The following is a 13,140-nucleotide window of genomic DNA, read 5'->3' as shown; positions in this document are numbered from 1 at the left end:
AATGTAACTTGCCTAAATGACTTCCGACCCGTAGCACTCACATCTATAGCCATGAAGTGCTTTGAAAGGCTGGTCATGGCTCACATCATCACCATTATCCCAGAAACCCTAGACCCACTCAAATTTGCGTACCACCCCAACAGATCCAGAGATGATGCAATCTCAATTTCCCACCTGGACAAAAGGAACACCTATGTGAGAATGTTTTTCATTGACTACAGCTCAGTGTTCAACACCATAGTGCCCTCAAAGCTCATCACTAAACTAAGGACCCTTGGACTAAACACCTCCCTCTGCAACTGGATCCTGGACTTTCTGATGGGCCAGGACAACAACCTCTCCCTCAACGTGATCAAGACAAAGGAGATGATTGTGGACTACAGGAAAAGGAGGACCGAGCACGCCCCCATTCTCATCGACAGGGCTGTAGTGGAACAGGTTGAGAGCTTCAAGTTCCTTGGTGTCCACATCACCAACTAACAATCATGGTCTAAACACACCAAGACAGTCGTGAAGAGGGCACGACAAAGCCTATTCCCCTCAGGAGACTGAAATTATTTGGCATGGGTCCTCAGATCCTCAAAAGGTTCTATAGCTGCACCATCGACAGCATGGTTGCATCAATTCCTGGTATGGCAACTGCTCAGCCTCTGACCGCAAGGCACTACAGAGGGTAGTGCGTACGGCCCATACTTCACTGGGGCCAAGCTTCCTGCCACCCAGGACCTCTATACCAGGCGATGTTACAGGAAGGCTCTAAAAAGTGTCAAAGACTCCAGCGACCCTAGTCATAGACTGTTCTCTCGGCTACCGCGAGACAAGTGTTACCGGAGCGCCAAGTCGAGGTCCAAAAGGCTTCTTAACAGCTTCTACCCCCAAGCCATAAGACTCCTGAACAGCTAATCAAAGGGCTACCCAGACACCTCTTTTACGCGGCTGCTCCTCTCTGTTTATAATCTATGACTAGTCACTTTAACTCTACCTATATGTACATATTACCTTAATTACCTCAACTAACTGGTGCCCCCGCACATTGACTCTGTATACAGCCTCGCTTGTTATTTTACTGCTGCTGTTTGATTATTTGTTACTTTTATTTTCAATTTTTTTACTTAACACTTTTTTTTTCTTTTTTTCCCCTTAAAGCATTGTTAGTTAAGGGCTTGTAAATAAGCATTTCACTGTAAGTTCTACACCTGTTGTATTCAGCGCATGTGACAAATACAGTGTGATTTGATGTTGATAGAAATATGTGTGTGTGTCATGTACAGTCCCTATAGAAAGTCTACACCCCCTTGAACTTTCTTCACATTTTGTTGCATTACAAAGTGGGATTGAAATAGATTTAATTGTATATTGTGTCATTTATCTACACAAAATATTCCATAATGTCAAAGTGAAAAGATGTTTTTTTTTTTTTTTTTTTTTTTTACAAATTAACCAAATGTATAATAACTGTAATATAATTGTTGCATAGGTATTCACACTCTTTGTTTAGGCAAGCCTAAATTTGTTCAGAAGTAACATTTGTGAAATAATATGGGTTGACATGATTTTTTAAATGACTGCCCCTTCCTCTGTCTCTGTGATTGGTAGATGGGTAACAATAACAAATGACATTGAATCTTTAAGCATGGTCAAGTTAATAATTATGCTGTGGGTGATGTATTTAACCCCCCAGACACATCAAAGACGCAGTCGTAGTACTGAACTGACGGCATGACAAGAAGAAAAGTGCTTAGGGCTGTCAACATGAGGCCATTAGTGATTTTAAAACAGCTACAGAGTTCAATTGCTGTGATGGGAGAAAACGGAGGATGGATCAACAACATTGTAGTGACTCCACAATAAACGACAGAGTGAAAAGAATATAAATATACAGAATACAAATATTCCAAAACATGCATAGGTATGCAACAAGGCACTAAAGTAATACTGCAAAAAAAAACACAGCAAAGGAATACACTTCTTAGCCTAAATGCAAATGTTTCGGGCAAATCCAGCACAACACATCACTGAGTAACTGCCTCCTTATTTTCCAGCATGGCGGTGGCTGCATGGTATGGGTATGCTTGACATCGGCAAAGACTGGGGAGTTTTTTTTAATGATGAAAAGAAATGGAATGGAGCCAAGCAAAGGAAAAACACTAGAGGAAAACCTGCTTCAGCCTGCTATACATGGACACTGGGAGAGGAATTCACCTTAATCCTTTGTAAAACAATAACATTTGAAGACATCCAAGGGGGATGTAGACTTTCTATAGGCACCGTATGCATAAATGGTGGTTTAAATAGTGCAGCTGCATATTCATGTTAGCCTACACATATACCTTGCAATGAAATCTCTAAAAACAGCTGAAAAAAATTAACAGTGGGGCAAAAAAGTATTTAGTCAGCCACCAATTGTGCAAGTTCTCCATTCCTCCATGCATTCCTCCATGCAGATCTCCTCTAGAGCAGTGATGTTTTGGGGCTGTTGCTGGGCAACACAGACTTTCAACTCCCTCCAAAGATTTTCTATGGGGTTGAGATCTGGAGACTGGCTAGGCCACTCCAGGACCTTGAAATGCTTCTTACGAAGCCACTCCTTCGTTGCCCGGGCGGTGTGTTTGGGATCATTGTCATGCTGAAAGACCCAGCCACATTTCATCTTCAATGACCTTGCTGATGGTAGGCTTTGTTACTTTGGTCCCAGCTCTCTGCAGGTCATTCACTAGGTCCCCCCGTGTGGTTCTGGGATTTTTGCTCACAGTTCTTGTGATCATTTTGACCCCAAGGGGTGAGATCTTGCGTGGAGCCCCAGATCGAGGGAGATTATCAATGGTCTTGTATGTCTTCCATTTCCTAATAATTGCTCCCACAGTTGATTTCTTCTAACCAAGCTGCTTACCTATTGCAGATTCAGTCTTTCCAGCCTGGTGCAGGTCTACAATTTTGTTTCTGGTGTCCTTTGACAGCTCTTTGGTCTTGGCCATAGTGGAGTTTGGAGTGTGACTGTTTGAGGTTGTGGACAGGTGTCTTTTATACTGATAAGTTCAAACAGGTGCCATTAATACAGGTATCCGAGTGGAAGACAGAGGAGCCTCTTAAAGAAGTTACAGGTCTGCGATAGCCAGAAATCTTGCTTGTTTGTAGGTGACCAAATACTTATTTTCCACCATAATTTGCTAATAAATTCATAAAAAATCCTACAATGTGATTTTCTGGATTTTTTTTCTCATTTTGTCTGTCATAGTTGAAGTGTACCTATGATGAAAATTACAGGCCTCTCATCTTTTTAAGTGGGAGAACTTGCACAATTGGTGGCTGACTAAATACTTTTTTGCCCCACTGTATATAATGTGCTCTGTAATAAGATGACCAGTTTAACTCCTACACCAGAGCTGTCCAATACCATGGAGGGCTTGCATAATGTTGGATGCATTGGAATATAAGATATGGAAAATGATAGTCTGCAGCACTAGTTTCAAATACTCTATGTTCAGTGAATGTGAATAGATTTGTGGTTTAAATGATTAACCTAACTTTCCTACTAACCTTCTAAAAGTTGAGTGCCAAATTCTTGACAATCCATTATTCTACTACTATGACTGAGACGTACATTTCATACATATACATTCAAACAAAGAACATCACATTGTGTTTCACCATTTGAGTACAGAGACAAACAGCAAAGGAGTCTCAAGCAGTATTTGAAGTATCTAAATAAAATGTAGCCTTCCAATCAATATACAGTGCCTTGCGAAAGTATTCGGCCCCCTTGAACTTTGCGACCTTTTGCCACATTTCAGGCTTCAAACATAAAGATAGAAAACTGTATTTTTTTGTGAAGAATCAACAACAAGTGGGACACAATCATGAAGTGGAACGACATTTATTGGATATTTCAAACTTTTTTAACAAATCAAAAACTGAAAAATTGGGCGTGCAAAATTATTCAGCCCCTTTACTTTCAGTGCAGCAAACTCTCTCCAGAAGTTCAGTGAGGATCTCTGAATGATCCAATGTTGACCTAAATGACTAATGATGATAAATACAATCCACCTGTGTGTAATCAAGTCTCCGTATAAATGCACCTGCACTGTGATAGTCTCAGAGGTCCGTTAAAAGCGCAGAGAGCATCATGAAGAACAAGGAACACACCAGGCAGGTCCGAGATACTGTTGTGAAGAAGTTTAAAGCCGGATTTGGATACAAAAAGATTTCCCAAGCTTTAAACATCACAAGGAGCACTGTGCAAGCGATAATATTGAAATGGAAAGAGGATCAGACCACTGCAAATCTACCAAGACCTGGCCGTCCCTCTAAACTTTCAGCTCATACAAGGAGAAGACTGATCAGAGATGCAGCCAAGAGGCCCATGATCACTCTGGATGAACTGCAGAGATCTACAGCTGAGGTGGGAGACTCTGTCCATAGGACAACAATCAGTCGTATATTGCACAAATCTGGCCTTTATGGAAGAGTGGCAAGAAGAAAGCCATTTCTTAAAGAAATCCATAAAAAGTGTTGTTTAAAGTTTGCCACAAGCCACCTGGGAGACACACCAAACATGTGGAAGAAGGTGCTCTGGTCAGATGAAACCAAAATTGAACTTTTTGGCAACAATGCAAAACGTTATGTTTGGCGTAAAAGCAACACAGCTGAACACACCATCCCCACTGTCAAACATGGTGGTGGCAGCATCATGGTTTGGGCCTGCTTTTCTTCAGCAGGGACAGGGAAGATGGTTAAAATTGATGGGAAGATGGATGGAGCCAAATACAGGACCATTCTGGAAGAAAACCTGATGGAGTCTGCAAAAGACCTGAGACTGGGACAGAGATTTGTCTTCCAACAAGACAATGATCCAAAACATAAAGCAAAATCTACAATGGAATGGTTCAAAAATAAACATATCCAGGTGTTAGAATAGCCAAGTCAAAGTCCAGACCTGAATCCAATCAAGAATCTGTGGAAAGAACTGAAAACTGCTGTTCACAAATGCTCTCCATCCAACCTCACTGAGCTCGAGCAGTTTTGCAAGGAGGAATGGGAAAAAATGTCAGTCTCTCGATGTGCAAAACTGATAGACATACCCCAAGCGACTTACAGCTGTAATCGCAGCAAAAGGTGGCGCTACAAAGTATTAACTTAAGGGGGCTGAATAATTTTGCACGCCCAATTTTTCAGTTTTTGATTTGTTAAAAAAGTTTGAAATATCCAATAAATGTCGTTCCACTTCATGATTGTGTCCCACTTGTTGTTGATTCTTCACAAAAAAATACAGTTTTATATCTTTATGTTTGAAGCCTGAAATGTGGCAAAAGGTCGCAAAGTTCAAGGGGGCCGAATACTTTCGCAAGGCACTGTATATATAGAAGGAAGTGTACAACACGCTTACAATGTTGTAGTCCAGAAATGATAGCTTTTACCATCTATGCCAAAAGCATGATCCTCTGGAGACTGTAGAACACGTTTCAGTATTTCCCCTCTAGGAGCAATCGTGTGCCCAGGCCCCATAGGTGTATCGACAGGATCACACCCTGGTCACCATTGTAGAGAAGTGCTTTAAGCACAATGCAATCTTAAGATCTTGTGGTCCAGAGAAGAGAACTCAACCATCTACGGCAAAAGCCTGGGCTCCTGACAGGGACAACAGAATTCTCCCCACTGTGTGTTACAATAGTAAAATATCACCTCAACAAAATTGATTTATTATTGAATTTAGTCTAACAAGCATGTGTATCTGTAGTTGGTGCTTCTCAGCTCGAAAATACAAAGTCTAGTGTAAGACAAAATCCACAGACAAATGCATGAGGCCTCAATTTTTAATAGTGATGGCAGGGATAGTTCAAACTGCAGTAGGATTGTTCTCCACACAGGTGAGTGAATCAACTGAGCAGCACTTAGTTGATCTCTGGGAGCAGGACACAGGAAAGAGCTGAATAGATTGTGGGAGACAAAACGTGAGAGACCAGATTGAATCAAAGAAATCACAGCAGCAAAGGATTGTAGAAATGGACATCTTGACAGTCTTAAATTACAACTAGGCTACGGGGATAAAGGCAGGTTGCTCTGCATTCTACTCCAACTAGGTCTATTTACAGGGATAATGTATCATTTCTTATTTGTCAGCATTAATTAAATTAGTGAGTTCTGCCTTGATGACTGTAATAGCTTTACAATACTTGTCCTATAGATTTTTGTAGTCTTAAATTGCTACTTGGAATAATAGCAAAAGCTCCCTGTCCCAGAATGACATGCTAGTGATTAAGTAATCTGCTCCTGCCAGCTAGCAAAAGGTCTACTTGTTGTAGCTAGCTACATTTTTAAGGTTACGTTTTAAGTTAGGAGTTATTTTACAGATTTGCATTGACGGTATCACGTCTCTATAACTAAATAGATACCAAAAAATAAATAACACTTTACCTGATAGCAGTTTGTCGGACTGAGATCTCTCGAGGTGTCACCAGCTGTGCTTATGTACAATAGGACAATGCCGTCAAACAGAAATGTGTGCAGAAAAAATATATATTCTACGTAAAAACAAAAACAGTTCCTCCCTCACTCAGCAGAGACCAATCATCTTCAAACTAAAGCAGATACAATGCGTCGGCCCACCACCTATGACTGGATCTCCTGAGCTAAGGCACAGAAACCTGTGTGAGTCTGACTTGACCTCAAATTGGAATAAATATGGTGTGGGAAATAACAGTGATATTCAGTGAAGCCTCTTACAGAGTTTAATTCCCATGTAGGCAGCTTCTCAAATCTGCCTCTCCTTTTCCATGCCACACGAAATGACTAATTAACACAATAAAGGCATTATGCTTTATTTCCCAATCACAAACAACATTTTGGGGGATTTTCACTTATTTATAAACAATATAAAATTGTTATGTACACAGCCAAGTCACTCAACTATTCACAAAATACAATTTAAACATACAACATTCGTAAAAGTCCAAGTACTTATTTTTTACATTTGAAAGCACCAATAGAGTTCGGCACGTTTCATATTAAATATGGACTATATTTTCAGATTTCGGCCAAACACTATACATGCCAGGTCATGAATCTCAAAGAGATGGGTTCACAATCAACAGGTTTCACCGTCAACATTTACCATAATAGCATGTCTAAAGGAAGTTGTAAATAGTATAAGAGAGCTGCCCAATATCATAACAATGTAAGGCGGACAGTAGCAGTGATGGTTATGCATAAGTAGTCTTAACAGCTTTAAAAAAAAGGGACCACGAATTGGGAGGTGACCCTGGTGATATGAGAAGTCAAAGGGAGGGAAAGGGTACGAGTGGAGTGGTGACTTTTATACACTGGAGCCGTTTAATTACTTTTCTCGGGATGAAATTCAATGACTTAAAGGTTTACCTTGCAAGGCTGCTACATATACGCCGGGCCTTCGATATACAAGATATAGGTGTACAGAGTAGATGGCCTGAAGACCATCAAAGAGCTTGTAAACATTTCCTAGTGAAGTTCACAAAATACATTTTATTGTATGATGGCTAAATATTTCAATTAATTAAACATTATTGACATTTAAGTGCAACATATTGATGGGCTGTAGACAACCTGCAGATAAAATTGTAGCACCACGTAAAATACTGATAATGCAAATACAAACAAGGTGGCGGGAGACATGGCTGGTTGAGGGCTACATTCAGATGGATTTACAAACTAAAAGAAGTTACTAAAAATGTGGTTTAAGAGGTTTTCACTGTTGGTGCATGAAATTCTGACAACACTTGGTGTGACAGTAAAATGTAAAACAAAAAATAAATCTATAAAAAAAATTAACATTCCAGCATGGACCAAATACTGTCAATTGGGGATGAATAAAATTAAAGAATTATGTTTGGGTTCCAAAAACAAACAAAAATACAAAGAAATATTCAAACTAACTCAAACTGCATAGTGATGGTGAGGAAGATAAATGCTTCAAAGCCCCTGTCAAACACCACACCATGGCCTGACAGCACTCCCATGTCTCCTTGCCACACTTTGTTTTCAAATTTAACCTGATACCACGATCTCAATACAAGCAGCTCTCCTAAATGTCCTTCAGGTGTTTGGTGCTGAAACTTACCAGATGTATCATTGAATAATGTGAGTGAGTACCATGTCTATGAGAAGCCTAATCCCTCAGAAGGGGGTGTCATTGGCCAGGGTGATCAGGGTGCAGGTTGACGACACACTGGAGCAGCGCTCCTGGAGGGTGTTGTTATTGTCCCAGACTACAGGCTCTGAGCTGGCTGTGCAGCCCAGGGCCTTGGCCAAATCTGGGCACAATGTGAGACACAGCCGCTGGAAGAGCAGGCAGAACTTTCTACGGAAGCTGTGGTTGATCCAGAAGTAGAAGATGCAGTTGAGGAAACCATTGGAGGTTGGGAGCCACACCACCAAAAACTCCATCCACTCTGGAACTCTGTTGCCCGAGATGGCTGGTGGAAAACATAACAGAGAGAGAAAAATGCATAAGACGGAGAGTCGAAGAAAGATTGTCAACAGTACTACTTCTAGGAGGAGTGTGAACTATGGACAAGAATCTTCAATGACGTGTTCTTTGTCATTCAAATGAGACGACTAGTTTTCATGCAATTATTTTCACTTGAGAAATACTGCACCAAACATAGTTGTATGTAACATCGCACGACTAAGATCTTCTCTGCAAAAACATCACCTAGCCGAGTTAGAGTAAGCAAACAAACTAGTATGCGGCGCCCTGCAAACACATGTACAAATAACCCATATTCCCTTGTCCATCACGAACGTTGAATACAATTTGAACTTACTGCCGATTGTCCGTGGGATTGGTTCATCAGTGGGTCAAAATATCCACAGAAAAGTACTATTAAAGACTTCAAAATGTGGGTACAATCAAGATGCGTTTGCTCCTGATCCAAGGCACGTGAACAAGACGGAAGGACTTGCACTTTGATGCATGCATACTGACCAACGTTTTGCAGGTGTTTACATGGTTTTCCGCATGTGCCAGGTGATAGATATTTCAGCGGCAATACCAGCGCTCCAAAAAGTCGGGTAAATAACACTTTCCTGGGGCCAATTTGATTAACCAACTATACTGACAACCGGTAGTGTAAATTGTAATTTTATTCTAGATTCTTGAATGTAAAGAAACGTTCCCGTTGAGACGGCTTAGTTTCAGGCCGTATACCAGAAGCTGCCCATATCAGTCTGATTCATCAGCCTACCTCGGTCATCTTACACCCAGCACATTGGCATTTCCACTTTACAGCCTTGTAGCCTACATTTGTTACGGTAATTTTCCTGAGATCATTTAGAAGGGTGGTGAGTGACTTTGGGAAAAACATGCACCTTGACTGAATTTTAGAAGTTCCAACTACAAAGTTCCTTCATCCACTAAATGTAAACCAACTGGTTCCTTCTATAGGCCTACTCACCATTATAGATAATTGCCGCCATGCACGGCGTCCAACATGTGTAGTACACGGTCATTACAGGGACAAGCACCCTGGAGGCTACGTCGGGTCTGTTGTGACGACCCAGGTGTTGTGCCCGCATCTTTACCCGCTGTCTCTTTGCAGCAAACCAAAGGCGCAGGTTTGCGCAAGTCATGATGATTGAACAAGGAAAGAAGATGAGGCACGTCAACGTTAGAGTGTACACAACGTTAGTAGAGTACGATGGATTGCAAACCAGTGACGCTGTAGAAAAGTGGACCTCAATTATCCCGTTAGGAAATGATATGGGCACAAGTAAAAATGGAGGAAAACACCATGCAAACGCGATCAGAAACAGCGTTCTTCTCCTTGTCATCAGTGATGAGTACTTCAATGGGTAAAACACTGCTATGTATCGTTCTAGACTTATTGTAGCCAGTGTGTACATGCAAGTCGAATAAATCGTCGCGTTGAAGAAAGCCACAATGTGACAGAGGGAGTCTGGGCCTTCACTGTAGTCTTTCGCCAGACTGACGCACAGATTCAAGGGCGTGATGATCAGTCCAAACGCCGAATCAGCACCTGTGAGTGAGAGTAAAAAGTATCGAGAGTTCCTTGACCAGCCGGACACCGATGAAGAAATCACCATAATGACTGCAATATTCCCTAACGTGATCATCGCTCCTAAAACTGATATTATGCCAATTTTAATGGGCCTGTGCCGTTCCAGAAGCATTTGCGTATCTGCGCTGGTTAGATTGGTGTCCTCGGACTCAGACAAATTGAGTGTTGCAAACATTGTAGGTCATATTGTTTGTCACTTCCTCTGTGAAACCTAAAAAAGAAAACACCCAAGGGCATGCTCTTCAAAATTATTTCAGGTGAATTTACATGATAAAATCAACTTACCAAGCCGTGGTATGCACAACAATAAATACCACTACCACACCTGTGGCACGTTAGGTGGAGTCACGTGCCCCAATCAAATACGTTGATCTGATGCAAGTAAAAAGATCAAAGAAGAGGCAAATTATTCTTCCTTGGCCATTAGGATAATATACACATTCAAAGGACTTTTCAACACATTTCAGAGTTGGTGTCCATGTATGTCATTGTTTTGTTGTGTAATGTAGTCGACATGGTATTGAAACACTCATTTACACTAGGATCATTCTGTTGTGGCCCAGTTGTATGAGCAATGGCTCTATCGCCACTTAATTCCTCTACAGGCGGAATCAGGTGAAGACCACCTGTGAGCAGGCAGAGATGAGCTACATGGGGGAGTGGATTGGGGAGGAAGAGTGCGAGGACATTAACCTAAATAGCTGAAGGATGAGACCATCTCCTCCAAGCCCTGCGCTGGACTCCGCACAGATGGATTCGTCATTAGGACAGTAACAAGCGCATATATCAAAGGCGTATTCCAGACCGTTCTCCTTCCACAGAGTGGCATGTTCATGGCTAGCTGACACTACTAGCCTACCTGCTGGGGAAGAAGCCCCTCTGATGGGCCTCCATAGCAGCTGCACCTCACTGTTCAATCATTGATACTGTACAGATAGCTCACATTCTCTCATTGAAGTGGCTGAGGCAGAAATGTTATTTTATCTATCCAAGGGCCTTCTTGAGAAATATCAGTCGGAGAATAATATTTTCATTACGCCACACCCCAATACAAGGTTATTTCATTTGGTTCTACAGAATATACTTCACATTGTATGAAAAAAAGATGCAACAAATTTGGTTGGAATCCATTTTTTGGTTATTACCAGAAGGCTTATTTGTAGTCATTCCTTAGCTCTTCTAAATGTGACAAGTTGATAGAGTGAATTTATCTTTAAATTTAAAGATTTTGCCCAGACAAATAATATTCCATTATTTTCTAATGTCTGCAAAATGAATCAAGCTGTTGAAGTGAATAATCACGAATCATCAAGAACAAATGAAGACACAAGCTGCCGTGAGATTTTAAAAGCAATGCAAATACATATTGGCCATTAAAAAACACCATCACGATCACATGCTACATACATTTTTTATGCACATAAAAGGATGAAAAATAGATGTATGTGTTGAGATGTAGATAGGCACCGCTATGCTTCAGAGACAGGGCATTGTACCAGTCTGAAGCTAAAAGTACGGGGCCAATTTGTGCCTTTCTGTAATCACTCAGCACATCCATTTTCTATTTTGAGCCACAGGAGAGTGGGCTGATGCACATTTCGGTTTGCCATTGGTTACCTGAAGCATGGTGATAAGTGTCCTCATTATATTTAGGATTTTCTGTGCTGATTTATGACCGTTTCTCTCTGTTAGAGAGGCTGCTCTGTGCTTGTGGGTTTTACATTGCAACAACTAAACTTCTACCCCAGTGAAGATGAATTACTCATAAACCAGGGTTCAAGTCAAGTAGGAGATCATTAGCCTACGTTGAGTCAGTAATACATGGGGTAGGATAAGGATGCTTTAGGTTTTTTTGACACATTCAATCAGAATTCAAGTACCCTTTCATAATATAATCAAAATGACACAGGAAACATAATTAGTCAGAATATTATCGCAAATGGGATTTTTTAATAGTGCAGGGACAATATGATTGGATGCTTTGATAAATCTGACTTTGATGTACATTGTAAGTAGTGTGATCCAGGCAGAGGTAATGTGTTGCACTGCGGCAATCATCCCATATTGGACAACTGAACCTCTGAATTATCTCATGTGCCTCCTCAGAATAGCAGGACTAACAGGATTAGAATCTTCAGGAAGTTCACAGAAAAGAGGGTGCAGAAGGTCAAATGGTTCTGGCATCGAAGCAAAACAACCAGGGTTATCTTCTTAAATCCCTTTGCAAGTTTTCCCTAATCTCTTATGTGCTATAGTTTGGTTAATTTTCTCTTTTCAATAATAATTTGAATTCCCATTAAGAAATAGGGATTTGACAAGTAGAATAAATTCCTATTTTCACATTATTTTATGGGAGTCTTTATCTGTGCAGCTCAAATATGGATAGGGTGAATACTTTAAATGAGTAGCTGTTAGGGAAAGAGTGTGTGTGTCCGTGTACACGTGTAGGTTTCCTTGTGTGTGTGTGTGCCCATTGTACACATGTAGGTGTGTGTGTGTGCACACAGGATGTTTTTTCTGTGTGTGTGTGTGTGTGTGTGTGTACATGATGTTTTGTGTATCTGCTCCTGCAAGATAGGGAAAAATGTGCAGTGTTGTTTTTTGTGTGAGTGGGTGGACTTCGATTGTTTTGCGTGGGCTGCATCACTCTGAGTGCTTCTACAAGTGGATGGTGACACATAACAGATGCTGAGGAGAGATAGTAGGCTGACTAACACAAGTTGGAATGGAGGCTGAAGGGTGGATATGGGGGTAGTAGATGGTCCACTACTAACTTTCATTATCACTAGAATATATGTGAAGGGACATAAGCAGCACTATGCTCTCTGTCTGTCTGACAGTCTCCCTACCTCCACATGATAACAGGGCTCTGCCATTGTGTATAAAAACACTCTGACAGATGCACACTGGTATGAGATCTCCAGGGTGACGATGAAACTAGAGGTCGACTGATTATGATTTTTCAATGCCGATACCGATACCGATTATTGGAGGACCAAAACAGCCGATACCGATTAATCGGCCAAATTTAAAAAATGTATTTATAATAATGACAATTACAACAATACTGAATTAACACTTATTTTAACTT

At 41.0% G+C, this 13,140-nt stretch overlaps 1 protein-coding gene across 1 annotated transcript; it reads right to left on the bottom strand.

Annotated features, from left to right (window-relative positions):
- Positions 1 to 6,799: 6,799 nt before the first annotated feature.
- Positions 6,800 to 10,334, bottom strand: zgc:162592 (G-protein coupled receptor). The gene is made up of 2 exons (XM_021586176.3): positions 9,426 to 10,334; positions 6,800 to 8,444 (listed from the first exon to the last, which is right to left on the bottom strand). Exons 1-2 carry the CDS (start codon positions 10,222 to 10,224, stop codon positions 8,146 to 8,148), a joined length of 1,098 nt encoding a protein of 365 aa, XP_021441851.2. The 5' UTR covers positions 10,225 to 10,334; the 3' UTR covers positions 6,800 to 8,145.
- Positions 10,335 to 13,140: the final 2,806 nt, after the last annotated feature.

The sequence above is a fragment of the Oncorhynchus mykiss genome, chromosome 26 (assembly GCF_057628025.1).
Source record: "Oncorhynchus mykiss isolate SJ-2025 chromosome 26, ASM5762802v1, whole genome shotgun sequence".
NCBI lineage: Eukaryota > Metazoa > Chordata > Actinopteri > Salmoniformes > Salmonidae > Oncorhynchus > Oncorhynchus mykiss.
Note: the sequence above shows the minus strand (reverse complement) of the source record. Positions and strands in the feature narration are given on the sequence as shown.